Source organism: Bos indicus, chromosome 8, assembly GCF_029378745.1.
Source record: "Bos indicus isolate NIAB-ARS_2022 breed Sahiwal x Tharparkar chromosome 8, NIAB-ARS_B.indTharparkar_mat_pri_1.0, whole genome shotgun sequence".
In the NCBI taxonomy this organism is placed as follows: Eukaryota; Metazoa; Chordata; class Mammalia; order Artiodactyla; family Bovidae; genus Bos; species Bos indicus.
This window is the reverse complement of record NC_091767.1, coordinates 102,107,831-102,135,555: the sequence shown is the minus strand read 5'-3', so window position 1 is coordinate 102,135,555 and position 27,725 is coordinate 102,107,831. Positions and strand designations below refer to the sequence as shown.

The following is a 27,725-nucleotide window of genomic DNA, read 5'->3' as shown; positions in this document are numbered from 1 at the left end:
TTGATAGCCTCAGAAACAAAGAAACTGTCTCTGCCAAAGATGATGGTAGCTATCACAAAGCATTAACACAGAGTTGGTTAAAATGGGGTTGGATGAAATATTAACAAAGTCTTTAAAGTATGGTGTCTGGTATTCAGTACATTTAAATTCCTTTTCCTTTTTCTCTGAACTCAACCCCTGTAGTCTTGCCTTTCCACACAATGACTAAGGCAGTGTTTAATCACTGTGTACACCTCACCATTCTTAGGTTCCAGAAGATAAATAGAGAAGTACAAGATGCCATCCTTCCTTTAAACAAGTTTCAATGAAGGTAGGGAAATGCTTCCTGTACTCAATAAGAACTTAATCCTACAAGCATGAAAATAACTCAACTGAATGGGACCAAGTCCAGACCATTGTTGGTCAGCAAAGGGGTGATGGTAGGAGGTAGTATTATGCAGATAGTGCCTAAGGCGACTTCCCTGGTGGTCCAGTGCTTAAGAATGTGCCTTCCAATGCAGGGGATGCGGTTCGACCTCTGGTTGGGAAACTAAGATCCCATAAGCCACAGAGCAACTAAGCCCATGAGCAACAGCTACTGAGTCCATGTTCCTTAACCACAGGGTGGCAACTAAGACTAAATGCAGCCAAAGATGAATCTTTTTTTTTTTTTAAGGAAAGGGCCTCTTCGACTGGCAGAGCGATGCCTGCAACATCAGCTGCTGTGTGGGTCTGTGCCTGGTGCCTGGCAAGCTGCACAAGCAGCGCAGCACCAACGTCAAGAACTGACGCCTCCCCGTGTTCAGAGAGGACTTCTTTGATGGCCTGGGGCCAGTCAGTGTGAGGAAGCTGGCATTCAGGATCAACGTGGTGAACAAGGGCAGCAGTCTCAAGCGGGACATGCTGCTGGGGAAGAAGGAGCTGCCCCTGACCTCCACCGCTGCCCTTCTTGTAGAGGCCCCGCTCCCCTCCGGATCCTGCAGGGAAGCCCTGATGCTGAGGCTCTTGTTGGGGATGTCCTGGGTCATACTCTTTTCCAAGGGTTACTTTTAATGGAAGAGAAGAAAGGGGGCTGCTGGGGGAAAAGGAAGGGCCAGCTTGCCAGGCTGAGTCCCTCTGGACCCCAAGTTCCTTGCCACCACTGCCGCTGCTCACCCCTTCCGGAGTTCTCGAACCTGAGCCAGGAGGTAGCAGAGTCCAATCATACACCCAGAGGCTGCCTGTCCTGGGGCCCAGCCAGATCTTCTCTGCGGTACTGTGAGTATCTTCCGCCAGGCGCCCCCCAGAGAGTGGTGCTAGGTCCCCGTTCTGCCTGCTGCACCCCATGGGGCTGCGGGAGGACCCCCACTCCAGGGTTAAGCGGTCTCTGTGCAGCGCTCAGCCCTCCCAGGCTCCGGAGGTGAGAGCCAGTCAGAGGGAGGAGGGTGCCATGTCTGAGCTGAGTGGCAAAGACCCTCAGCTGTGGAGGAAATCCCAGAGGGTGAGAACAGGGGTTGATGGCTCTGCCCCTCGAGTAGGACAGCCCTTCTGTCAGCTGCTTTCCTCCAAGGCCCTCTTTTCTGGGGACCCTGTGGCCTCACTGGGCATCCAGGCCCGCCTCCTCTGGAAGGCTGGCTCAGATGGTGCCCACAGAGCGGCACTAGCTCGTGGGCCCTGCTCCTGCCTGTCCCCACCCAATCCTGAGCATCCAGCACCCCTCCTTGACAGCTGAACCCAGCAACTGCTGCTCAGAGACTGACGGCCTCGGCTTTTACTCCACCTGTGTCCATAGGTTTGGGCTAGGCTGGATGGGACAAGGGGTGCTTGTCCACCTGCTTGTGGCTTTTCAGGCTGCTAAGACAGCTGTCTTAACTGTCACGAAAGTGTGCGGGTCCTTGACTGATTTTTGTGGTGGTTTCCGGTCAGCCGTAAGGACAGGGAAGCCTGGCTACTGCTGTCCATGGGGTCGCAAAGAGTCAGACACGACTGGGTGACTGAACAACAACCGGCCCAGCCGGACACCAAGAACACCGTCTAAAGCAGGGCCAGGCCAGGCCAGCTCTTCCCTCGGCTCTCTTGGGCTGCCTGTGGGGTGAGGATGGACCATGCTGGTCTGTGGGGATCCTGGGGTGCCCCCTCCTAGTCCAGAGGGTGTCCCTCCCAGTTCTGGGTTTCCAGATCACACCAGGGGGAGGGGTGAAGGAACTGCGGAGGGGAGCACGAGTTCCCTTTGGCACACCTGGTGAGACATACCCACGCCCTTGAACCTGAGAACAAAGGCCCTCGGCGCTGGGGTCCCTGGCTGTGCGCCCTCCGGCCTCAGTCCTGGCCTGCTCCATCAGGCCTCCTGCTCCTGGGACTACCTGGGCGAGGCCTGAGGGCGGAGAAGGTGGACAGAGAGCCCCGCATGGACTTAGATGCTCACTGGGACTTCCCACCCCCTTTTCTGACCCAGATACCTCTCCTGAAAGCTCCGATTTCCCTCCGGGGACCCCCATTTTCTAGGCCCCCACACTGTTTGATATCTCTGGTGAAGTTGATTGTGGGTACATCTTGAAGACATCCTCCCCCAAGTGTTTGTTTATAAATTCTGTTTTTAGTGCAATAAAGGTGTTTTTGGGGGTGTGGGGGTGGACCTCTGCTAGCTTTGCTGTTAAATAACAAGAGAGAGGGGAAAAAAAGTGACTAAGAACACAGGCTTTGGCATCATGGAGACGTGAGCTTCCTTCCCATCCTGCCGTTTTGAAGCTATGAGGACAGATTTAAGCGACTCAGCAGCAGCTGCAGCAGCATGGTCACTGTAGGCTTCCAGGTGGCGCTGGTGGTAAAGAACCAATGACACACCCATGCCAGTGCAGGAGACATAAGAGACCAGGGCTCGATCCCTGGGTCAGGAAGATCCCCTAGAGGACCGCATGGCAGCCCACTCTGGGATTCTTGCCTGAGAATCCCATGGACTGGAATCCCATGGAATCCCAGAGGAACCTGGCAGGCTACAGTCCATAGAGTCACACTGAAGCGACTTAGCAAGCTCGCACGCATGGGTCGCTGAAGGGACTCAATGGGACGCTTTGTGTGGAACCCTGAGAAGAACGTCCAGCACACATTGGGCTGGTGAGATCAGAGACTTATTCCAGGAGACAGGACTTGGGGTTGGTCTTGTAAGTTAGGGAGGAGATGGAGATGTGCAGAGCATGTGGGAAGAGCCCCCAGGTGAGAGGACAATACTGTGCTAGGATCCTGACCCCATAGCTGGGGCTTGTTAAAAGCTGTGGCTTATTCTGCCTCGAATTAATGTCCCCTTGTGAGTACTAGTGCGAATGAGTGCTCAGTTGTGTCCAACTCTGTGTGAGCCCATGGCCTGCACCCCATCTGAAGGAAAGTTACACAGCTCAAAATAGCCTGGAGTTAAAACTCCCCTCCAGGTCCTACCCACCATTCTATGCAAAACAAAGAACTCTCTCACCCGAAGAAAAAAAATGGACATAAAGGTTGATTATGCCCAGCTCCCAGGCGGTCCAGCCTCTGGCCGATCTCCAGAATTCTTTGCCCCAGACGTTTAAGAGATAACTAACCCAAACAACCTTGGAGAAGAACAGGCCCCCTTAAGACACTATATTTCTACATATAAGCCTTCGTGGGTTGGCGTACCAGCTCACTAATCTGACTGCTGCCCCTTCTCGCCTCATTAAAGGTGATCTGTTCCTGTAGGGTGCCAGTCTCGCTCTTTTTCCTAACCTCACCTTCTGTAACTCCCTTACCCTACACCGTTGGGCTCCTCTGTCCAAGGGATTTCCCAGGCAAAAATACTGGAGTGGGTTCCATTTCCTTCCCCAGGGATTGAATGCGTGTCTTCTACACTGGCAGGCAGATTCTTTACTGCTGAGCCAACAGGGAAACCCAGTAGTCCCTTCTGCACGCCTGAGAGAGTGACTGGCGTCATGGGAGGGGCTGGCACAAGGTGGTAGACCCAGGAATTGTGGCATTCAGTCTATGGCCTGCTTTAAGAAGTTTCCCAGGGACTTCCCTGGCGGTCCAGTGGTTAAGACGTTGCCTTCCAACACAGGGGACATCGTTCCCCTGGCCTGGGAGCTAGGACCCCACATGTCTTGTGGCCAAAAAGCCAAAGATAAAACAGAAGAAATATAGCTACAGATTTAATAAAGACTATAAAAATGGTCAATATTTTAAAAAAATCATCCCAGGTCCTTATGTGACCATTCCTAGCTCATGCTTAACTGATATCCAGCCACTGCTTTTTTGTCATCATGGGCTGATTGCAAGTTTTCCTGTCCCTGAGATGGAAGAATTGAATTTGACAAATAGTAACAAAGGCTGTGTACTTTACTCCCCGGTTTTGATTCCTCCCAAGAAGAGATGGCAGCCCATGAGCAACCAGGTTTGCACCATGAACCCCACTCTTCCTGGGCTGTGGTGCTGAGGGGAGCGTTAGCTACCACCACTTCACACAAGATCACCATTGTACCCACCACCGTTCCCAACCCTTAGAGCTCCACACCGTAACTTTCTGCTGCTGGTGGAGATGTCCTTACTGTTCTGCTTTGTACCTACCATAGCGCCTGATACGTATAGTATTACCTCTGGAATGACTGAACCTTAAATTCTGTCTGAAAAGCAGGATGCACTTTTAATGTGCTCTAATTAATGCACTAGAATGTGCTCAGTCGCTCAGTTGTGTCTGACTCTTTGCAACCTCATGGACTCTAGCCCACCAGGCTCCTCTGCCCATGGGATTTTCCAGAAAAGAACACTGTAGTGGGGTGCCTTTCCCTACTCTGGGGGATCTCCTGGCTCAAGGATCGAACCTGTGTCTCTTGTGTCTCCTGCTTTGGCAGGAGGATTCTTTACCACTGGCGCCACCTGGGAAGCCCAGAAAGCACCAAGGATTCTAGTTTTGAGAAATAACCTTGTAAATCCTTGTAAAATCCTTTTGTAAATAAGAATATTACTTTGGGGCAGTGACTTCATTGTTAGCTCGTGGCCCACAGAAGTGGAGAGAGGGCAGAGGATAGAAATCTATGATCTGAGGCCCGTGTTGTAGGTGAACTTATCTTTCGATACTAAGATCTGAGTTGACTGTTCCCGACTCTGGTTATTCACTTCCATTTCAGATCTACCACATTTTTGGTGGTCGGCTCAAGCACTGCCAGGACAGCCTGTATTCACTGAGATAGTAAGGTCAAGGCTTCAAAAATACCAAAGGTATGATGCAATTCACCTAGCGGCTTGGTGAAAGAAGACCCAGTCAAAACCAAAGCTGAACTAATACTAAATCAATCAGGAGTGATGCTTGGCTTTACAATAGGATTCCCTTAAATAATATTCCTGTATTGTGCTTAAATATTTGTGGTAGGAGTTGTAAATTAACAATATGAAACACTATTACAACTTATAGGTGAACAATAAATATCACAGCTGAGTGAATTATTGACTTTTTACTGTGGAAGACAGGAAGGGGTAGAGAGATGAGGAAAGATGACCAAAAAAACTAAAAGAGAAGAGTAACAACCACTGATGTTAGCATCTCTCAGAAGACGATGTGAGTACATGGCATACGGATTCATTTTACAAAAGTTCACCTGACCATCCATCAACGGTGAATACATCTAGTACATAACGCAAAATACACAGGCTAAGTATTTGATGTAGAGTAATCCTGTCTGTGGTGTAGCAAGCTGCTTTAGAAGACGTGCTACTAAAGGATTTTTGAAAAATAATGAATCGGAATCTGAAAAGAATAGATTTATGTATATACACATGTATAACTGAACCATTTAGCTAACACCTGAAACTAACACAGCATTGTAAATCAACTCCTGCCCATGGGATTCTTAACTTACTTCAATTAATAAATAAAGGGAAAAACAATTAAGAGCAAAAACTGACCAGATCAGACACACACAAAAATAATGATGCCACCTCATTCTCTCTCCTCAAACATCTACCAATCATTTAGGAACAGAGAGGTGATATTTAATCACATTCCCTCAGTTCAAACATGTCATTGACACCTGAATCCAAACTACTATATTACAGTCAAGTTGCATCTGTTATTTTTATATTTAAGGTGATTAGACTTAAACAAACTTAGGAACAACTTGGTAATCAAATAAAGAAGGGCATTCAAAAACATATTTGTTCAAATGTGGGATTGTGCCATAATCTACTTACCAAGTCAGGTAGTTACAATGGGAATACATTTCGCAGCAGTACAAAAACTATCTTTCCATGAGCCAGACATTAAAGAATGATATTTTGCTGCCATAAATAGAGAAAATATCAATGCATATTAGATAAGTGCCTTATAAATATTATTTCATAGAATCTTCATAATAGATCTGTATGATAGGTATTATTATCCTTTTTATAAAGGTATAAACTAAGACTCAGAGAGGTTAGGTAAACTTACCAAGAGCACACAGCGAGCAAGTGGGAGAACCCATACTGGAACCCAAGACTGTCTGAACCCAGAGCTCCTACGCTGACTGACTCCACAACACAGATCGAGGCTTGATGTTTCTGACACGGAGGACAGATGGAACAGGAATAAGTAGGCCCTCAGGGGTGTCTTCTTGGTAGTTACTATGGAAGAAGTTGCATGTAGATTTCCCCCAAATGTGACACTAAGGACATAGCTGAGGGTCAAATCAAGTGAAAGGCAAGTAGCAGTCCTCTCAGTCAACAAATATTTAATGGGTAAATGGATAATATGAGGGGTACTGCTCATCTAATGGGGCTTCCCAGGTGCTCGGGGTAAAGAATCCACTTGCCAAGGCAGGAGATGCAGGAGACACAGGTTCATCCCCTGGGTCAAGAAAATTCCCTGGAGGAGGGAATGGCAACCCACTCCAGTATTCTTGCCTGGAGAATTCCATGGACAGAGGAGCCTGGTGGGCTACAGTCCATTGGGTTGCAGAGAGTCAGACATGACTGAGTGACTGAGTGTGAACACAAGCATTTCTAACAAGGAATTAGGGGATGCTTCCATACCCCAAAAGGCAAAAACTATGCCCTTCCATTTGTGGCCACAAGTACTGGTCACCAAACCACATTAAGACTTCCTCACCCAACGCTAAAATACAGAGCTTTATATAAGTGACTCTCGGGAAGGGTGACGGTCTACTAGGAGGTTGAGAAATGACTAGCCTAAGTCATGATTCAGCGTGGGTAAGGGGTTTACGGAGTCCACATATGACCAGAAAACAGTCCATCCATAACAGGCAACTTGACTGAAACTAACCAGCAGACTGGAAATGGACATAGTGACCTTGTCCTCAGTCACACTCTTAATTAATGAACAAATCACTCATTGAGGCAGACAATAGAAACATTCAAGTCATGTTATATAATAGCAAGACACAGTGCCGAAAGGAACAGCAAGAAGTAGTGCTTATTTGATTCATGTGCCAGACTGGAAGTGCTCCTTGGACTTGGGCATCCAGGGTAATTATATATTCTGCTGGTAGTGGCTCAAATCCAGTTTTAAAATAGCCACTCCCTTCACTGATGAAAGGTTTCTTGGGGCTAACAGCATCCCATCTGTGTCATCTGGGCCCTCCAGAAAACAGATCCTGAGACAGATTTAGGAGTGTAAAAGGCTTACTGGGATTAACACTTGTGAAAGGAAAAAGAAGGAAACGGGATTAGGGCAGGGGAGCTGTCAGACCATGACACGATCTGACAAAGTCTCTGTCAGCCAGCAGGGAGCTCTGAGCATGTGAGAAGAGGCCTGTGTCAGGCAGAACAGGACGGGACCTTGTGTCACAGTCCTGCACAGCCACTGGATGGGGCCACCCGAGAAGACCACCATCTCAGCTCAAGAGTTGAGGCCAATCAGAACCAGGTAACAGTGGAGGCTGTGGGTTAACCCCCCTCCTCACGGGTGCACAATGAGCCCTTTCTTGAAGAGGGAATCTGAGTAATGTATCTGTATGTCTGACACACCATCCTAATATCCAGAAAGAGGTAGTCCCTGCAAAAGGGATCCAGAGTTCTCTTCCCACATGGGGCAGGGGTGGAGGCAGAAACCCTTTCCTTCCCTCCTAGTTTGAAATTTCTAGCACAACATGAGGGCTCCCTGGGGGTAAGAAAACCAAGGATACCTGTGATTGCAGCCTCCAGATTCAAGATTATCAAGATTTCATTATCAGATTATCAAAATTCAGCAGGTACTTACTGTGCGTGGGCCCAGGCTACCCAGCACCCATCTGGGACTCTCTTAAGCACCATAGGAAAGTGAAGTTGCTCAGTCAGGTCCGACTCTTTGCGACCCCATGGACTGTAGCCTACCAGGCTCCTCTGTCCATGGAAGTTTCCAGGCAATAGTATTGGAGTGGATTGCCGTTTCCTTCTCCAGTGGATCTTCCCGACCCAGGGATGGAACCCAGGTCTCCCGCATTGTAGACATATCACAGGACCAGTTTATTCCACTGATACTGACACCACTAGGCTTCGGATGGGAGGAAGACAGTTTGGGCAGTGGGAAGAATAATCATAAATCTTGGATTATGAATCCTTCAGGAAAGGGTCAAGGAGTTCTGAAGATAAAAATCATCCATGTAACAATTTTGCCATAGGCCAGACCTAATTTGAAAACATGAAAATCTGTTTTATATCATCAATGTAAGGATCTGAAGAAATTTTTTATGTAAAGAGCTTGGCATGTAGACAGCTACATGTAAAAGAATGAAATAAGAACACTCTTTAACACTATACACAAAAATAAACTCAAAATGGATTAAAGACCTAGATGTAAGACTGGATACTATAAAACTCTTAGAGGAAAAGCAGAGCACCCTTTGACATAGATTGCATCAATACCTTTTTTTGATCCACTTTCTAGAGTAATGAAAAGAAAAACAAAAATAAACAAATGGGACATAATTAAGCATTAAATCTTTTGCACAGCAAAGGAATCTATAAGCAAAATGAAAAGACAACCCACAGAAGGGGAAAAGATAATTTGCAAACCATGGGATCAACAAGGGATTACTCTCTCAAATATACAAATAGCTCATGCAGCTCAATATAAAAAAATCGAGCAACCTAATAAAGAACATAGGCAGAAGAACACATATCTTTTCCAAAGAAGATATACAGATAGCCAACAGGCACGTGAAAAGATTAACATTGCTAATTACTAGAGAAAGGCAAATCGAAACAACAATGAAGTATCACCTCATACCAGTCAGAATGGCCATCATCAAAAATCTACAAATAACAAATGCTGGAGAGGGTGTGGAGAAAATGGAGCCTGCCTACACTCTTGTGGTAATGTAAATTGGTACAGGCACTATAGAGAACAGTATGGAGGTTCTTTAAAAAAAAAAAAAAATAGAGCTACCATATGATCCGTTAATCCCACTCCTGGGCATATATCCAGAGAAAACAAAACCATAATCTGAAAAGCTACCTGCATCCTAATGTTCACTGCATCACTATTTACAGTTGCCAGGACATGGAAACAACCTAAACTTCCATCTACAGATGAATGGATGAAAAAAGCTGTGGTCCATGTATACAGTGGGATATTACTCAGCCATAAGAAAGAATAAAATGATGCCATTTGTAGGGACATAGATGGACCTAGAGATTATCATACCAAGTGAAGCAAGTCAGAAAGAGAAAGATAAACATCATATGATATCATTTCCATGTGGGATCTAAAAAAATGATACAACTGATCAGATCAGATCAGATCAGATCAGTCGCTCAGTCGTGTCTGACTCTTTGCAACCCCATGAATCGCAGCACGCCAGGCCTCCCTGTCCATCACCAACTCCCGGAGTTCACCCAGACTCACGTCCATCGAGTCGGTGATGCCATCCAGCCATCTCATCCTCTGTCGTCCCCTTCTCCTCTTGCCCCCAATCCCTCCCAGCATCAGAGTCTTTTCCAATGAGTCAACTCTTCGCATGAGGTGGCCAAAGTACTGGAGTTTCAGCTTTAGCATCATTCCTTCCAAAGAAATCCCAGGGCTGATCTCCTTCAGAATGGACTGGTTGGATCTCCTTGCAGTCCAAGGCACTCTCAAGAGCCTTCTGCAACACCACAGTTCAAAAGCATCAATTCTTCGGCACTCAGCCTTCTTCACAGTCCAACTCTCACATCCATATATGACCCAGGAAAAACCATAGCCTTGACTAAATGAAACTTTGTTGGCAAAGTAATGTCTGCTTTTGAATATGCTATCTAGGTTGGTCATAACTTTCCTTCCAAGGAGTAAGCGTCTTTTCATTTCATGGCTGCAGTCACCATCTGCAGTGGTTTGGGAGCCCCCAAAAATAAAGTCTGACACTGTTTCCAGAACCAGATGCCATGGTCTTCGTTTTCTGAATGTTGAGCTTTAAGCCAACTTTTTCACTCTCCTCTTTCACTTTCATCAAGAGGCTTTTTAGTTCTTCTTCACTTTCTGCCATAAGGGTGGTGTCAACTGCATATCTGAGGTTACTGATATTTCTCCCAGAAATCTTGATTCCAGCTTGTGCTGGAATTCCAGCTTTTATGATGATCCAACAGATGTTGGCAATTTGATCTCTGGTTCCTCTGCCTTTTCTAAATCCAGTTTGAACAACTTGAAGTTCATGGTTCACATATTGTTGAAGCCTGGCTTGGAGAATTCTGAGCATTACTTTACTAACGTGTGAGATGAGTGCAATTGTGTGGTAGTTTGAACATTTTGGCATTGCCTTTCTTTGGGACTGGAATGAAAACTGACCTTTTCCAGTCCTGTGGCCACTGCTGAGTTTTCCAAATTTGCTGGCATATTGAGTGCAGCACTTTCACAGCATCATCTTTTAGGATTTGAAATAGCTCAACTGAATTCCATCACCTCCACTAGCTTTGTTTGTAGTGATGCTTCCTAAGGCCCACTTGACTTCACATTTCAGGATGTCTGGCTCTAGGGTAGTGATCACACGATTGTGATTATCTGGGTCATGAAGATCTTTTTTGTATAGTTCTTCTGTGTATTCTTGCCACCTCTTCTTGATATCTTCTGTTTCTGTTAGGTCCATACCATTTCTGTCCTTTATTGAGCCCATATTTGCATGAAATGGTCCCTGGTTTCTCTAATTTTCTTGAAAAGATCTCTAGTCTTTCCCATTCTATTGTTTTCCTCTTTGTTTGCACTGATCATTCAGGATTTATTTCTCCTTGCTGTTCTTTTGAACTCTGCGTTCAAACCGGTATATCTTTCCTTTTCTACTTTGCTTTTCACTTCTCTTCTTTCACAGCTATTTGTAAGGCCTCCTCAGGCAGCCATTTTGCTTTTTTGCATTTCTTTTTCTTGGATATGGTCTTGATCCCTGTCTCCTGTACAAATTCACAAACCTCTGTCCATAGTTCTTCAGGCACTGTATCTGTCATATCTAATCGCTTGAATCTATTTGTCACTTCCACTGTATAATCATAAGGGATTTGACTTAGGTGATACCTACATGGTCTAGTGGTTTTCTCTACTTTCTCAATATAAGTCTGAATTTGGCAATAAGGAGTTCATGATCTGAGCCACAGTCAGATCCTGGCCTTGTTTTTGCTGAATGTATAGAGCTTCTCCATCTTTGGCTGCAAAGAACATAATCAATCTGATTTTGGTGTTGACCATCTGGTGATGTCCATGTGTAGAGTCCTCTCTTATGTGATATCAAAATGTGTGATAACTCTATTTTGGTAGTAATGGTCTCAGCGAGGCAACAGTGAGTGGAGGCATGAAGGGAGATCTTAATTCCTTGCCCAGGAACTGAATCTAGGTAGCCTGGATGGGAACCAGGGATCCTAGCCCCCAGACCAGCAAGGGCTAGAGGCTAGAAGCTATTTTTCCCTGGATCTTTGCCCTCAGTGAAAAATGCATTTATCACTGCAGCAGTGAGTGGAGGCATGAATCGAGATTTTAATTTCCTGCCCAGGAATTGTTCCCTGCCCAAAAAATTGAATTTGTTTAGATGAGACAGAAGCAAGGCAGAGATGCACACCCAGATAGAAGGGGTGTGGGCATCGCCCTAGTGAAGAGGAGGACAGTAAAGAGATGGTTAAGTCATTTATATAGATCCGTTCTTCTGTGTCTTTGTCTTCCTTAAGGCCAATTATCTGATTTTTTTCCCCATACTTGACCTACACTAGGACCCTCCCCTGGGTACACCTGCATCCCTCAACCAAAATGGATCTTGAAGTGAAGGCTTCTGGGAGGAGCAAGACTCGTTATGGCCCGGAGTTATTCCTTGAATTTTGACTCACAGGGAGCCTTTCTGTGCTTGTGTAGTGTCTTCCTTGTCCTGAAAGAGGTGAGAGCTGAGATCCCTTAATCCTTTACTCAAACAGGGTTTTACTTCTGTGTCCCTGCCATGATTCTTACCTTGATTATTGCCATGAGTGTTCCCTTAAGGTGTTTACAAGGGACAAACACTGGCTATTTACCCTGTGACTGTTGTTACTTCTATTCTGGAGGGCAAACAGGAGGCTGACGTCAATGTCTTAACTGGAGCCCTACCATCTCGTGTCTTAGGAAATGCTAATAGGGGTATCTAGCCTGAAGCCCACATCTTCGTGCCCCATGAAATGTAAACAGGAGGCCAGTTCTAAATGTCTGACCTGGAGCCCGTCTATCTCTTGCATAAATAATAGACAATTACTGGCATCACCGACTCAATGGGCATGAGTTTGAGCAAACTCCGTGAGATGGTGAAGGACAAGGAAGCCTGGGATGCTGCAGTCCATGGGGTCGCAAAGAGTTGGACATGACTGAGCAACTGAACAGCAACTGGCTAACCACTTGGTAAGAAAGAAAATGGAGTGACAGTTTTTTCAGGAGAGCCTGGCCTGGGAAACAAGGTCTGGTCAGCAGTGCTGACAGGGATTATCCAGCCGCCAGAAATCCCACAACCTAACACAACTACCTTCCTCTCCCCATGTTTCTATTAAAGCTGAACTAGTTCCTCACACCATCTTCCACAGACACCCCATGAGCAAGCCCATCTCTGGACCCCAGTCCTTGCTGCTTCCTTTGTGTGAAACCCTCATCTCCCAGATACCGGCATGGCCCACTGTCTCATGGCCTCCTGGCTCTGGGTGACTCCTCCACACCCCAAGTCTAAGTAGCGCTCTTTCCCCACCTTTCCTGGTAAGCCTTCCATATTTATTTGTTTATTGCCTGTACCCACTCCCTCTAGAATGTAAACATGCTGAAGGAGTTTCTTTTATTCTCTGCAGTATCCAACAGGTGAAACAGTGCTCAGCGTGACACAGCAGGCACGCCAGGCTTGTTTTCTCCATATGTGGCCTTCCTGACCTGCACCAGAAAGATCAGAGAGCCCATCTTCTTTCTCCCTTGTCTGGTGGTAATATTTTCATGAGTGTGTTTTAGCTCAGACCAAAGAATGTGGGGGCCTTGAGTGCCAGGAGCCAGCACGGGAGTTCCCACCCATGACAAAGGTCATGCGGAGAGGCCTGATATGCAAAGGTGAGTCAGGACTCAAGGGCCCCCCCTGGACCTGCCCGAGTATCTACCCCAAAACCAAAATTTGTCTGTTTTACTATTTCACGACTTTCACCAACTCTTCTGACATTAACGGGGGGCTATCCCCGACCACCTTTCTCTGTAAGAAAATCAACTTAAAACTCTAGTTAATAAGTCTCCTGGGCATAATAGGAGTGTTTCAATTCAAACCCCTCTGATGACTTTCTAGCTTGCCTGACAAGTTTGTTCAGACTCCTGCAGCTATGCATGTGATTGTTCACAGCCTCCCCACTACTAGAGGCACAGGGAGCTTAAGATATTCTAACAATGCAGAGCTTCTCAGAGAGTTAAAATTGTTAGAATAGAACTAGTAGAGGATTTCTTTGTTGAGCTAATGCTTGCTGCCAAGTTTCCATATCCCTTACCTACTGTGTCCCTGGGAGGGTATTGATTAATATAGTTGGTATATAGAAATGTAAGTAGTAGCTTTAATATTTGTAACCTTGGACCCTTGAGTTAATTCTTTTCTTGTTATAGCCCACCACACTTTTGCCCTATAGGAATGCAACTTTATCTAATGCTTTCGGAGGGTAGCGCCTGACTTTAGAATGATCACCTTTAGAGAAAAATAAGTTTTCTGAAGAAAGGGTCATAAAATGTTAACAGGCCTCCTGGCCAGAAGATGATGTAAATCACCTAAAGCTTTTGCATATGATAAGTTTGCAGAAAGAAAGCCTGGCTTCGATAAGGATCAAGGACTGCTGACCTTGAATGACTCTACCTGCTCCCCGCCCCCGCCCCCCCCCCCCCCCCCATTACCCTCTATGCACAACTTAAGGTACAAAAACTACTTTGGAAAATAAAGTGCGGGCCTTGCTCACCGAAGCTTGGTCTCCCCATGTCGTTCTTTCTCTTTCCTTTTCCTATTCAGGCTGATTCCATGGAGCGCAGGGGCTCTCTGTGTTCACTTTCCTGCCTGGGCTTCTAAGACCCACTTGAGAAGGTGCCTAAGGTGGGGCACCTTCCGCGATTGGAGAGGGTGCCTGCGGCCTACGTGAACAGAGCAAGTCCCGTGCTGGGGCTTGATAGCTTTCTGTGTAAACCAAGGAATATCAGCCTCTTTTCTCTCCTCTATTTTCTTAACTGCAAAATTCTTTCATTATCTCTTTATCTCTGTATGTCTTCTTTCGCAGATGCCGTCCTCCCGAGGGAATCCCTGGATCCTACCAGGGCTGGACCCCGGTACTTTAGCATCTTTCCCTTTGGTGGAATTGGAGAGATGGGAACTCTAAGGCGATTGGTTCAGAAAAATCTCTTCACAAAACACTATGCTCCGAATATATGGGGGTCTAGTTGTCACACACACACACACACACACACACACACACACAGGTTTAGCAGTCAGCCTTGAGAGAAGAGCAGAGAATCCATGACCCTTCCTTCCCGCCTCCTACAGCCTGGCCACAGTGCTATTCCCATTCCATTTTTGTCCAGCCTTCTGGGGGTCTTAAAAAAAAGTTAAGATTCAAGAAGCTACTGACATAGTAGGTACAAGACTTGGCCAGATGGAGGAAAATGGATGTTTTTTGGAATGTGATTCTGAGTTGACTCTGGGTTAGCTGAGGGCACTAGGGTTACTCGCTCAGTTGTGTCTGACTCTTTGCAACTCCATGGACTGTAGCCCATCAGGCTCCTCTTTCTATGGGATTCTCCAGGCAAGAACCCTGGAGTGGGTTGCCATTTCCTTCCCCAGGAAATCTTCCTGACCCTGGGATTGAACCCAGGTCTCCCGCATTGCAGGCCGATTCTTTACCATCTCAGCCACCAGGGAAGCCTTTGAAAGACTATTGGAAGGCACTAGAGGTCTCTGTGTATACAGGTTAAAACGGAAGAGCAGATTTACAGGATTCAGAAGTAAAGGAGGGACTGTGTGAGGGGAGCTCAGGAGACAGCCTGTGCTTGGGCTTTACTGTTTTCAGCTTCCTCAAGGTGGTTTGACTGATTCGATTCTCACCTTTTTTTTTTTTTTTTAAGAAATTTCCGATGTGGACCATTTTTACAGTCTTTATTGATTTTGTTACAATATTGCTTCTGTTTTTATGTTTGGTTTTTTGGCTGTGAGGCATGTTGGATCTTAGCTCCCTGACCACTGGACCGGCAGGTAAGGGCCTGACTCATAGATTCTTGTAGAAAAATATGAGCCTTGATTCAACAAAAACAAAGAAATTCCTACATTTGTCATCATCTTGTATGATACATATATTGCTATACCTCTTCCCCAAACTGACAGCTATGCCCACATCTCCCCATTGCTTTAAGGCCAGGAAAAGATTTGTAAAAAGCTTCTCCTCGCCACTCAGTTGTTGCTCTCAAATCTCTTTCACTGCACTTTTTCATCTCAGCTCTAAGGCAAGGAATATAATAAGAATCCATTTATGTCTTCTCTATCTTTAAAAGTGCAATAATAATAATGCACGTTCAGTCAGTGGGTGGGTCCCAGGTACTTAACTTGTACCACAAATGCAAGCACATAGTGTCTGCTTTTTTGGTATAGAAGCATCCCCTAATTCCTTTTAGAAGTGCCTGTGTTCATGCTCGGTCACTCAGTCGTGTCTGACTCTGCAACGCTGTGGACTGTAACCCACCAGACTCCTCTGGAAATTTTCTAGGCAAGAATACTGGAGTGGGTTGCTATTTCCTTCTCCAAGGATCTTCCGGACCCAGGGGTCGAACTCGCATCTCCTGCATTGGCAGGAGGATTCTTTACAACGGAACCACCTGGGAAGCCCCATGAGATGAGCAATACCCCTCAAATTATCCTTTCACCCATCAAATATTTGTTGACCAAAAGGGTTGCTTCTTGCCCTTCACTTGATCAGACTCTCAGCCATGTCCCTAATGTCACATTTTAGGGAAATCTATATGTAACTTCTTCAGTCGTAACTACTAGGCAGACAGCCCTGAGGGTCTAAAGCATTACTTATTCCTGTTCCATCTGTCCTCCATGTCAGAAACTTTAAGCCTCGATCTGTGTCGTGGAATCAGTCAGCATAGGAACTCTGGAATCAGACAGTCTTGGGTTCCAATATGGGTTCTCCCACTTGCTCGCTGTGTGATCTTGGTAAGTTTACTTAACCTGAGTCTTAGTTTATACCTTTATAAACAGGATAATAATACTTAGCATACTGATCTATTATGAAGATTCCATGAAATAATATTTATAAAGCACTTGTCTAATACTCATTGATATTTATGAGAGCAAAATATTATTTTTTAATATCTGTCCCCAGTACAGATGGTTTTTGTACTGCTGCCAAATGTATTTCCATTGTAACTACCTGCCTTGGTAAGTGGATTATGGCACAATTCCATGCTTGAAGAAATATGTCTTTAACAGCCCTTCTTTATTTGATTGCCAATTGTTTCTAAGCTTACTTAAGTCTAATCATCTTAAAAATTAAAATAACAGATGCAAGTTGACTGTAATAAAGTAATTTGGATTCAGGTGTCAATGCCATGTTTGAACTGAGGCATGAAATACTACCTCTCTGTTTCTAAAAGATTACCTCTAAATGTCTGAGGCATGGGCAGCTCACCTCTGTAATGACTGGTTCATGTGTGCTCATGGGCTCAGTTGTATTTGACTCTTTGAGACCCCGTGGGCTGTAGCTCACTGTCAGGAAGCATTTAACAGGAGGCTTCCTGTGTGCTGTTTTGGGTCTGCCATGAATCCTCTGTCCCTTATTAATTCCTGAATATTCAGGAATTAAGTGGAGTAGCAAGGTAGTCCCAGGGCTTAGGAATGCATGCATTTCCTTCGTTAGTTTTTCCATATTGTGATAAGTAACTATTTATGACCTTCTTCCTTTTTATGAGCCATACAGTGAAAGTGATTATTTACAACCCTCTCTCTTTCATATGGATGACCTCATGTTTCCTTGTTAACTTGTAAGTTTTGATTTTATCTCTGCTGAAAATAGCTGCCTTGTCAACATTCAGAAAACAAAGGTCATGGCATCCGGTCCCATCACTTCATGGGAAATAGATGGGGAAACAGTGGAAACAGTGTCAGACTTTATTTTGGTGGCTCCAAAATCACTGCAGATGGTGACTGCAGCCATGAAATTAAAAGACGCTTTCTCCTTGAAAGGAAAGTTATGACCAACCTAGATAGCATATTGAAAAACAGAGACATTACTTTTCCAACAAAGGTCCATCTAGTCAAGGCTATGCTTTTTCTAGTGGTCATGTATGGATATGAGAGTTGGACTGTGAAGAAGGCTGAGCACCGAAGAACTGATGCTTTTGAACTGTGGTGTTGGAGAAGACTCTTGAGAGTCCCTTGGACTGCAAGGAGATCCAACCAGTCCATTCTGAAGGAGATCAGCCCTGGGATTTCTTTGAAAGGAATGATGCTAAAGCTGAAACTCCAGTACTTTGGCCACCTCGTACAAAGAGTTGACTCATTGGAAAAGAGTCTGATGCTGGGAGGGATTGGGGGCAGGAGGAGAAGGGGACGACAGAGGATGAGATGGCTGGATGGCATCACTGACTCGATGGACGTGAGTCTGAGTGAAGTCCGGGAGTTGGTGATGGACAGGGAGGCCTGAGAGTGCTACAGTTCATGGAATCACAAAGAGTGGGACACGACTGAGTGACTGAACTGAACTGAACTGAACTGAGCATGCATGCACACTGTTGATTTACAGTGTTGTGTTGCTTCAAATGTATAGCAAAGTAGTTCAGCTATATATGTATATATACTTCTATTCTTTTCAGATTCTGAATCATTGTTTTTCAAAAATACTTTAGTAGCACTGTCTACTGGAGAAGGCAATGGCAACCCACTCCAGTACTCTTGCCTGGAAAATCCCATGGATGGAGGAGCCTGGAAGGCTGCAGTCCATGGGGTCGCTAAGAGTAGGACAGGGCTGTGCGACTTCACTTTCCCATTTCACTTTCATGCATTGGAGAAGGCAATGGCAACCCACTCCAGTGTTCTTGCCTGGAGAATCCCAGGGATGGGGGAGCCTGATGGGCTGCCGTCTATGGGGTCGCACAGAGTTGGACATGACTGAAGTGACTTAGCAGTAGAAGCAACACTGTCTACTAAAGCACCTTGCTACACCACAAACAAAATTGCTCTACATCAAATACCCTGTGTGTCTTGCATTCTATGATAGACGTGTTCACCGTTTATGGTGAACAAGTGAACTTTTGTGAAATGAATCCTTATACCATGTGCTTGCATCATCATCTGAGAGCTGCTAGCATCAGTGGTTGTTACTCTTCTGTTTTCTTTTCATGCTCATCTTTCCCCATCTCTCTACCCCTTTTCTTTCACAGTATAAAGGTTGATAATTCATTCAACTGTGATGTTTATTGGTAATCTACAAGTTGTGAGAGTGTTTCATATCATTAATTTACAACTCATACCACAAATATTTAAGCACAATACCGGAATATTATTTAAGGGAATCCTATTGTAAAGCCAAGCATCACTCCTGATTGATTTAGTATTAGTTCAGCTTTGGTTTTGACTGGGTCTTCTTTCACCAAGCCGCTAGGTGAATTGCATCATACCTTTGGTATTTTTGAAGCCTTGACCTTACTATCTCAGTGAATACAGGCTGTCCTGGCAGTGCTTGAGCCAACCACCAAAAATGTGGTAGATCTGAAATGGAAGTGAATAACCAGAGTCGGGAACAGTCAACTCAGATCTTAGTATCAAAAGATAAGATCACCTACAGCACGGGCCTCAGATCATAGATTTCTATCCTCTGCCCTCTCTCCACTCCTGTGGGCCACGAGCTAACAATGAAGTCACTGCCCCAAAGTAATATTCTTATTTACAAAAGGATTTTACAAGGATTTACAAGGTTATTTCTCAAAACTAGAATCCTTGGTGCTTTCTGGGCTTCCCAGGTGGCGCCAGTGGTAAAGAATCCTCCTGCCAAAGCAGGAGATACAAGAGACACAGGTTCGATCCTTGAGCCAGGAGATTCCCCAGAGTAGGGAAAGGCACCCCATTCCAGTATTCTTTCCTGGAAATCCCATGGGCATAGGAGCCTGGTGGGCTAGACTCCGTGAGGTTGCAAAGAGTCAGACACAACTGATCACATTCTAGTGCTTTTCAGACAGGATTTAAGCTTCAGTCATTCCAGAGGTGATTCTAGGTATCAGGTGCTATGGTAGGTTCAAAGCAGGAGAAAGACATCTCCACCAGCAGCAGAAAATTACAGTGTGGAGCTCTAAGGGTTGGGAGTGGTGGTGGAATGGGATTGTAAGCCTGTGTGAAGCAGTGGTAGCTCACTCTCCCTTCGCACCACAGTCCAGGGAAATTGAGGCCCGTTGTGCAAACCTGGTTGCTTATAGGCTGCCCTCCGTTCTTGGAAAGAATCAAATGAGGGAAATAAAGTCCAGAGCCTTTGCTACCATTTATCAAATTCAGTTCTTCCATCCCAGGGGCTTGAAAACCCACAACCCACCTATGATGACAAAACACCAGTGACTGGATATCAGTTCAGCATGAGCTAGTAACGGTCACACAGGACCTGGGATGACTTTTTCTAAAATATGGACCATTTTTATAAAAATCTGTAGCTGTATTTCTTCTGTTTTATGTTTTGACTTTTTGGCCACAAGGCATGTGGCATCTTAGCTCCCAGGTCAGGGGAAAGATGTCCCCTGCGTTGGAAGGCAATGTCTTAACCACTGGACCACCAGGGAAGTCCCTGGGGAAACTTTTAAAACAAGCATAGATAGAATGCCCCAATTCCTAGGTCCACTGCCTGTGCACGCTCCTCTCATGACACCAGTCACTCTCTCTTTTAGGGGTGCAGAAGGGGACCATTGGGATTTCCTGGTGGCTCAGCGGTAAAGAATCCGCCTGCCAATGCAGGAGACTTGGGCTCAATTCCTGGGTCAGGAAGATCACCTGGAGAAGGAAATGGCAAAGCACTCCAGTATTCTTGCCTAGGAAATTCCATGGAGAGAGGAGCCAGATGGGGTACAGTCCGTGGGCTCACACAGAGTCAGACCCGCTGAGCAAGGCAGAATGTGCTGTAGCTTTTAACAAGCTCCAGTTGAGGTTCAAGGATCCTAACACAACATTGTCCTCTCACCTTCCAGGCTCTTCCCACATGCTCTGCACTTCTGGAGTCCCTCCCTAGCTTTTAAGACCCACCCCAAGTCCTGCTGTCTCCAGGAATAAGTCTGTGACCACCAGCCCAAGATGCACTGGACATTCTGTTGAGGGTTCCACACACAGAGTTCCGTTGAATCCCTGCAGTGACCCACAGGTGGGTGTAATTATCCCCATGATGAGCAACCTGAGGCTCAGAGATCTTAAATCTGTCCTCATGGCATCAAAATGGCAGAGATAGGAAGGAAGCTCAGGTCTCCATGACTCCAAAACCTGAGTTCTTAGGCATTTTCTGTTTTATAAAATATGTGTTTATTTTTGGCTGTATTGGATCTTACAAGCAGGTGGACCACAACTCAATAGTTGTGACTCATGAGCTTAGTTGCTCTGTGGCATATGGGATCTTAATTCCCTGAACAGGGATTGAACCACATCTCCTCTACTGGAAGGCAGATTAACCAATGGACCACCAGGGAAGCCCACTTAGGCACTTTCTGCATGATACTACCTCCTACATCACCCCTTTGCTGACCAATGATGGTCTGGACTCGGTCCCACTCAGTGGAGTTATTTCCATGCTTGTAGGATTAAGTTCTTATGGAGTGTATAAAGCATTTCCCCACCTTCCTTGAAACTTGCTTAAAGGAAGGATGGCATCTTGTACTTCTCTATTCATCTTATGGGACCTAAGAATGGTGAGGTATACAGGGTGGTTAAACACTTGCTCAGTCATTGTGTGGAAAGGAAAGACTACAGGAGTTGAGTTCAGAGAATAAGGAAAAGGAATTTAAATGCACGGAATACCAGACACCGTACTTTAAAGACTTTGTTAATATTTTATTCAACCCCATTTTAACCAGCTCTGTGTTAATGCTTTGTGATAGCTACCCTCACCTTTGGCAGAGACAGTTTCTTTGTTTCTGAGGCTATCAAAACAGAGTGACTCTCCAAATTCCACTGAGACACAGAGTCTCCAAACAGCACACTTCCTGGTTAGACTCCATTTCTGCCACATGTAACTGGAGTTTGGATTCTAAGCCAGATCCACAGTTAAATCTCGTTCCACAAGGCAGCCCTTTCAAGCCTCCACTATTTTTCTTGAGTTTTTTTCTTGAGGAATTTAAGGTCACTAAGTAGATCTAAAAGAGTTGATGTTGCCAAGTTTCAGAAGGTCAGGAACAGTCCCTGGCCTCACCCCAGGGAATAACAGTCCATGTCACATTGTGGGAGGAGGAGAGATGGTGCCTTGTGGACAGTAAACTGGACCTGGAGCAGATATAAAAGGAGAGGCCCTGGGGAACCAAGCCACCATCAGGAAGAGACTCACTCCCAGTGACAGTAGAGAAGACAGCGCTGTCTCCTGCCAAGATGAAGCTGCTGCTGCTGTGTCTGGGGCTGACCCTAGTCTGTGCCCAGGAGGGAAACTCTGATGTTGTGAGAAGCAACTTTGATATTCCAGAGGTAAGGGCAGGGAAGCATAGTGACTTTGGATTTTGGAGGGCATTTTGGAAGATTCTGAAGCAGGGTGGCAATCTGTGAGGGCAGGAGTTCCTTGACATAGGAGAGGAAATGGGAAGTTTAAGGGCAGTGGTGCCATGTTAAAAGGTGGCAACACTTGGGGAAGCTCCAACTTACAGGAGGTACAATGAACAGTGGAAAGAGTCCTCGATCTGGTGCCAGTCGACCCGAGTCTAATTTCATCTTCACATCACCATGATGAGGGTCCTGGCCCAGAGGTCAGGGTTCAAGGAGACAAGGGTTCATGTTGTATTCCTTTCCTCTTTTCTCACCCAATCATTTTATTGATTTATTTTAGATTGCAGGGGAGTGGTATTCCATTCTCTTGGCCTCAGACAACAGGGAAAAGATAGAAGAAAATGGTAGCATGAGAGTTTTTGTGGAATACATCGATGTCTTGGAAAATTCTTCATTGTTATTTAAATTTCATACAAAGTAAGTATGGGTTATTTTGCTTGGGAAAGGAAACATAGAAGTCTGAATATGGTCCTGGACCTTTACACACATACACACAGACACACACCTATGCATACATTCTGCATCTGTACCTAAAATCGGGGTCCACATCTAACACTGACCCAAGGCTTGGTGAACCTAAACCTGTGACTTTTCTAGATTCGAAGATAAGAACTGGGACAGGAATACATGTACATGGGAGTTCAGGTCAGTTCGGTCGCCCAGTTGTGCCTGATTCTTTGCGACCCCATGGACTGCAGGATGCCAGGCTACCCTGTCCATTACCAACTCCCGGAGCTTACTCAAATTCATGTCCATTAAGTCAGTGATGCCATCCAACCATCTCATCCGATGTCATCCCCTTCTCCTCCTGCCTTCAATCTTTCTTGAAGATTGAGTTCTTGATCTGAACTCAAGGAGTTCATGATCTGAGCCACAGTCAGCTCCTGGTCTTGTTTTTGCTGGCTGTATAGAGCTTCTCCACCTTTGGCTGCAAAGAATATAATCAATCTGATTTCAGTATTGACCATCTGGTGATGTCCGTGTGTAGAGTCTTCTCTTGTGTTGTTGGAAGACGGTGTTTGCTATGACCAGTGTGTTCTCTTGACAAAACTCTGTTAGCCTTTGACCTGCTTCGTTTTGTACTCCAAGGCCAAACTTGCCTGTTACTCCAGGTATCTCTTGACTTCCTACTTTTGCACTCCAGTCCCCTATAATGAAAAGGACATCTTTTGGGGGTGTTAGTTCTTGAAGGTCTCATAGGTCTTCATAGAACCGTTCAACTTCAGCTTCTTCATCATTACTGGTCAGGACATAGACTCGATTACTGTGGGAGTGGAGGAGGTAAGGGGCAGAGGGCTGTCAGATCATTAGTAGTATGGAAAGACAGTATAGGTTAAGAGCACAGGATTCGAATCAATACCCTATCCAGTTCTCGAATCTCCAAGTTACCAAGAAAATTCATCTCTTTCTTCCTCGGTCTTCTCTGGAGCAAAAGACAATGATATAATTCTCTCTCTGTATTTTTGTGAGGATCAAGTGAGGTGATGTTTGTAAGTCACTATCTGAGAAGTTGGCCCTGGGTCAGAACCCAGCTAATTCTCTAGACAAGTAGCTGTCATAACACTAATAGTGGGAAGAGGTGATAGAGGCACAGGGATAGAAGAAGTGGACTCGTTCTCAAAGCACCAAGTGAAGTGAAATAATGTAAATAAAAGCGCTTTGGAAACTATACCCCAAATGTTCAACTGCTAATCAGTGGAATCGGAAACTCAAGTTACAGGTAGAATGTGAGGGAGCCAGTCCCTTCAGGATCTCTTGGGCATCAGCTCATTTTGTTTTACAGGGTAAATGGAGTGTGTACTGAGCTTTCTTTGGTTTCTGACAGCACAGGAGAGGATGGCGTATTTACCATTAGCTGTGAGTATGTTTAAAAAAAGTCTTTCTAAATTCTACTTCCAAGTGCAAGGAATTTGCTAAAGCCCAGGATCTTGATCAGTTCCTGATATGCATAATGATAATCTAATGTGGCCATCTAATAGCCAATATCCTGAATTTGGCAGAAATGTGTGTGTCAAAGCCAGTGCCTGGCATGCAATATCACCACACAAAGAAAGCGGCTTGGTCATATGCACTTCCTGCAACAAAAGGAAGTTGGCAAATAAAAAAGTAAATTGGAAGGACAGCTTCTCATTCCTCGCCTACTTAAAAAAATATATTTATTTATTTTTGCTACACTGAGTCTTCATTGCTGTTTTCAGGCTTTCTCCAGTTTCAGCAAGCAGGGGCTACTCTCTAGTCACAATGCCCAGGCTTCTCATTGCGGCAGCTTGTCTCTTGCTGTGGATCATGGGCTTCAGGGCTTTAGGGCTCTCGGGCTCAGCACTCGGACCGCATGGGCTTAGTAGGTGGGACTGTGGGCTCTAGAGTATCCAGTCTTAGTTGCTCCGAGGTATGTGGAGTCTTCTTGGATCATGGATCAAACCTGTGCTCACTGCATTGGCAGATGGATTCTTAACCGCTGGATCACCAGGGTAGTTCCCTGCCCCACTTTCTGACAATGTCAAAAGGCCATTGCCACAGTGTATCATTCAGGATGTAGCACTGGGTATAAGGGCCAATGGGGCTTGTAGAGAAGACAGAGGCACATAGTTGCCAGAGATGGTTGAGAGAGGCAGGTGAGTCTCAGGTGTCAGGATAGAGGGGAAGTTACTGCTGTGGCTGAACTTTTCTACCCCTAATGGTCACTCCATCGGTGTTGCTTAGAAATTGCATCTCGAAGCCCAGGGAGATGCAGATGGAAGACAGTAGATATCACTATTTCTTTCAGGATTGTTTTGTGGGAGAGAACAGGTAAAAGGGTTTCACTTCTTTCCCACAGACCAAAGAAGTTCTGAGCCATGTTCTGTTTTCTCCACAGATGATGGAGAGAATAAATTTCGCATACTTCAAGTGAACTATAGTCAACATATTATTTTTTATCTCGAGAATTTCAGCAACTCGTTCAAACTGCTAGAGCTCTACGGTAGGGTACTTTCATGCTGGCGCTCATCTTGGGGTGGCGAGACCAGGGAAGGAAGGAAGCCTGGAGACAGAGTGGACTTCCCTGTCATACCCTGGGACCTCTCTCCTCATTAAAGACAGATGCTCCCCTTTGGTAAAGTCTCTCGGGCTCAGTAATGGGAAGATGATGACTCTCTCACTGTGCCAGAAAGATATCCTAAGGTGTAACATTCAAGAAAGACTTTTTTCCATCCCTGAGACTTGTGCCTAAGCATGTAATCAGTGCCATTCACTTTCCCACTCAGCCGGAGACCCACCCCTCTCATGAGCCTCAATCACCAGGAAACAGGACAAAACAGCTCCTGTTACTCTTCCCACAGCCCGAGAACCAGATACAAGTCCAGAACTCAAGAGCGAGTTTGTGGAAATTTGCCAAAAGTATGGAGTTGTTAAGGAAAACGTTATTGACCTGACCAAAGTGGGTAAGTTGAGCTATCTCTGGCTTTCTCTGCCTGAAGTCCCATGTTGCTGAGTAGGAATGTTACCGAAGGGAGAAATGCAAGAGAAGTTAATACCCGCATTCAGTCCCCTTTGTCCTAACCTGGAAAATCACCTGGTTTTGTTCTGGGAAGTAAACTGGTGTTGGTGTTTGAATGTGCTCTTCTCTGCCTCTACAGATCGCTGCTTGCAGGAGCGAGGGAATGGAGTGGCCTAGGGCTGCAGTTTGGTGAGCTCTGCTGGAGATGGGGTGGCCCAGGATTCAGTACCTTCCAGAAGCATTAGGGGATTACAGTAGAAGATTTAAAAATCACAATAAAAATAATTTGGTAGGAAGAGCTTGAAATTTGGAGTTGGAGGACCTGGGTTCAGGATCTACTCCTGCCATGAATTTTTTAGCAAATGATACAGCAATAAAAAGGGGAACAATGATGTCTACCTTACAGAATTAGTGTGGATACAGTGCTGCAGAAAAGGGCTCAGTAATTGATAATTGGGAAACAATTGATAATTGTTTGAAATGTGGGAAAAATTAGTAAGACTTATAGTTTTAAATGGGAAAAGGGTGCGAATATGAAACTCAAATACATTCTGTGTTTGTGGTCCATCTTCTAATCCTGAAAGCCCATCTCACCCTCCAATATATGGAAAAGATTTCTTCCTTCAATCTCTGCACATCCTTAACTTGTAATCTGTCTGAGCTTCCAGTTGTCTTCCAACCTGGAAAATAGTCTCTTGAGTTTCCTCATCTGTTTCCTACCTCAGATTTATTGTGTGGGTTCATTCAGATAATGTAGGTGAAAGTCTTAGCAACTATGGCTTACATAAAGTCAGCATTTAATAAAAGATTGCTATGGCTTTTGCCAATTTGTCAAAAACACTTGAAAACTTCCAGTGCTGAGGATGGCAGAAATAAGCCTAGCATCCTTCATTGCTTCCACTCTTCTTTTCATAGGCTCTGGGGCAGGTTAAGATGGGATCAACAATAGAAAAAAACAGGAAAAGAATCATTAACACTCCCCCTTCCCTTATTCTGGCAAATAGCATGGGTTAGAATGCAGGTTGATGACTATTTCTTCAACGTATTTTGGGTAACAGAAATTCTCTTTGTCCTCAGTTCAGTCTGAGAAGCACTTAATAAGCTTTTGTGTTCTCATTCTCATTTGCTTATTTAGTGCCACCTCATTTGGGCTCCAGAATCTTCTCTTCCATGGTTCCCACATCATCTTAAGCCAAGTGCTGGGGCCTGACTTCCACCACTATCGCACGGGAAGGCACCGTCTCTGCATCTTCAGGATATTCCCTAATTATCTAGGAAGCCTTAGCAGCTCACCGAGAATCAAAGTTTCCTCCAGATTTCCGATTCCCTTTGCCCCATTCAGGACAGCAGGTCCATGAATAAGACCTTCCTCAACCTGTTCAATAAATGATTTGCCTTGCAGTTATGTGGTTTTTCTTCGTTTATGTAAGGGACGTGGGGGTGACAGGAAGAAAATGAGGCCTTGTGACCAGAACCTTCCCCTAGGCTCTCAGAACCTTCCCCGAGTTTCAGGATTTTCCCTTGTCTGCAGTAAGTCTCTGTCTCGATGAGTGCTATTTGTCTTTTGAGTTACCCATTTCTTAGTGACCTGATAAACTGTAAGACTTGCCCTAGAAATTGCTGCATCCTAGAATTCTCTTTTTCAGTCTGAGAGAGAGTTGCTGCTGGGGCTGACACCAGCTCAACATGTTTTAGGATACGCCTTTACAACCCAGCTTCTCTAACTCATCCATCCTCTGAGATTGTCAGTGTCCTTTCTTTCTTTTTCTGGTATGGCAAATGCTTTTATTTTGTAAAAACACATCTATGATGTCTAGGTTGAAAATACTATTTTAAGCTGTTATTAATTTCAAATTCTTAATTTAAAAATTTTTATTTTTAATTTTATTACTTTAAAAAAGTATAGTTGGTTTACAATATTTCTGCTGTACAGAAAAGTGATCCTGTTATATAGGTATATACACATTCTCTTTCATATTGCTTTCCATTATGGTTTATCACAGGATATTCCGTATACCTCCCTGTGCTATAAATAGAACCTTATTATTTATGCATTCTGTATATGGTAGCTTACATCGGCTAATCCCAAATTCCCATCCTATCCCTCCCCCACCACCTATTCCCCCTCGGCAACC

The 27,725-nt window shown here is 45.1% G+C and overlaps 2 protein-coding genes across 5 annotated transcripts in view; both read left to right on the top strand.

Moving 5' to 3' along the window:
* The window catches only part of ZFP37 (ZFP37 zinc finger protein), a 97,511-nt gene extending 76,779 nt beyond the window's left edge, over positions 1–20,732 (top strand). Inside the window, exons 4-7 of one of the 4 annotated variants that reach the window (XM_070795299.1) lie at positions 12,100–12,260; positions 12,601–12,751; positions 12,900–13,096; positions 13,186–20,700. In XM_070795299.1, the coding sequence (XP_070651400.1) occupies positions 12,100–12,152 (53 nt within the window). In that variant the 3' untranslated portion in view covers positions 12,153–12,260; positions 12,601–12,751; positions 12,900–13,096; positions 13,186–20,700. Of the gene's footprint in view, positions 1–655; positions 1,237–5,090; positions 7,823–12,099; positions 12,261–12,600; positions 12,752–12,899; positions 13,097–13,185 lie in introns of those variants that run through there. The other 3 variants (XM_070795297.1, XM_070795296.1, XM_070795298.1) reach the window with 3 other exon arrangements.
* A 1,079-nt stretch (positions 20,733–21,811) lies between these two features.
* On the top strand, positions 21,812–26,991 carry LOC109563355 (major allergen Equ c 1-like). Its single transcript, XM_019966738.2, has 7 exons — positions 21,812–22,037; positions 22,393–22,529; positions 23,896–23,969; positions 24,970–25,074; positions 25,433–25,534; positions 25,730–25,779; positions 26,726–26,991. The coding sequence occupies exons 1-6, from the start codon at positions 21,945–21,947 to the stop codon at positions 25,765–25,767; spliced, it is 549 nt and encodes a 182-aa protein (XP_019822297.2). The 5' UTR covers positions 21,812–21,944; the 3' UTR covers positions 25,768–25,779; positions 26,726–26,991.
* The last annotated feature ends 734 nt before the right edge of the window (positions 26,992–27,725 follow it).

Coding starts and splice junctions, on each gene's coding strand:
- LOC109563355 (XM_019966738.2), top strand. CDS start 21,945: ATGAAGCTGCTGCTGCTGTGTCTGGGGCTGACCCTAGTCTGTGCCCAG. Junction 22,038..22,392: donor GCAACTTTGATATTCCAGAG/GTAAGGGCAGGG, acceptor GATTTATTTTAG/ATTGCAGGGGAGTGGTATTC. Junction 22,530..23,895: donor TTATTTAAATTTCATACAAA/GTAAGTATGGGT, acceptor TTTGTTTTACAG/GGTAAATGGAGTGTGTACTG.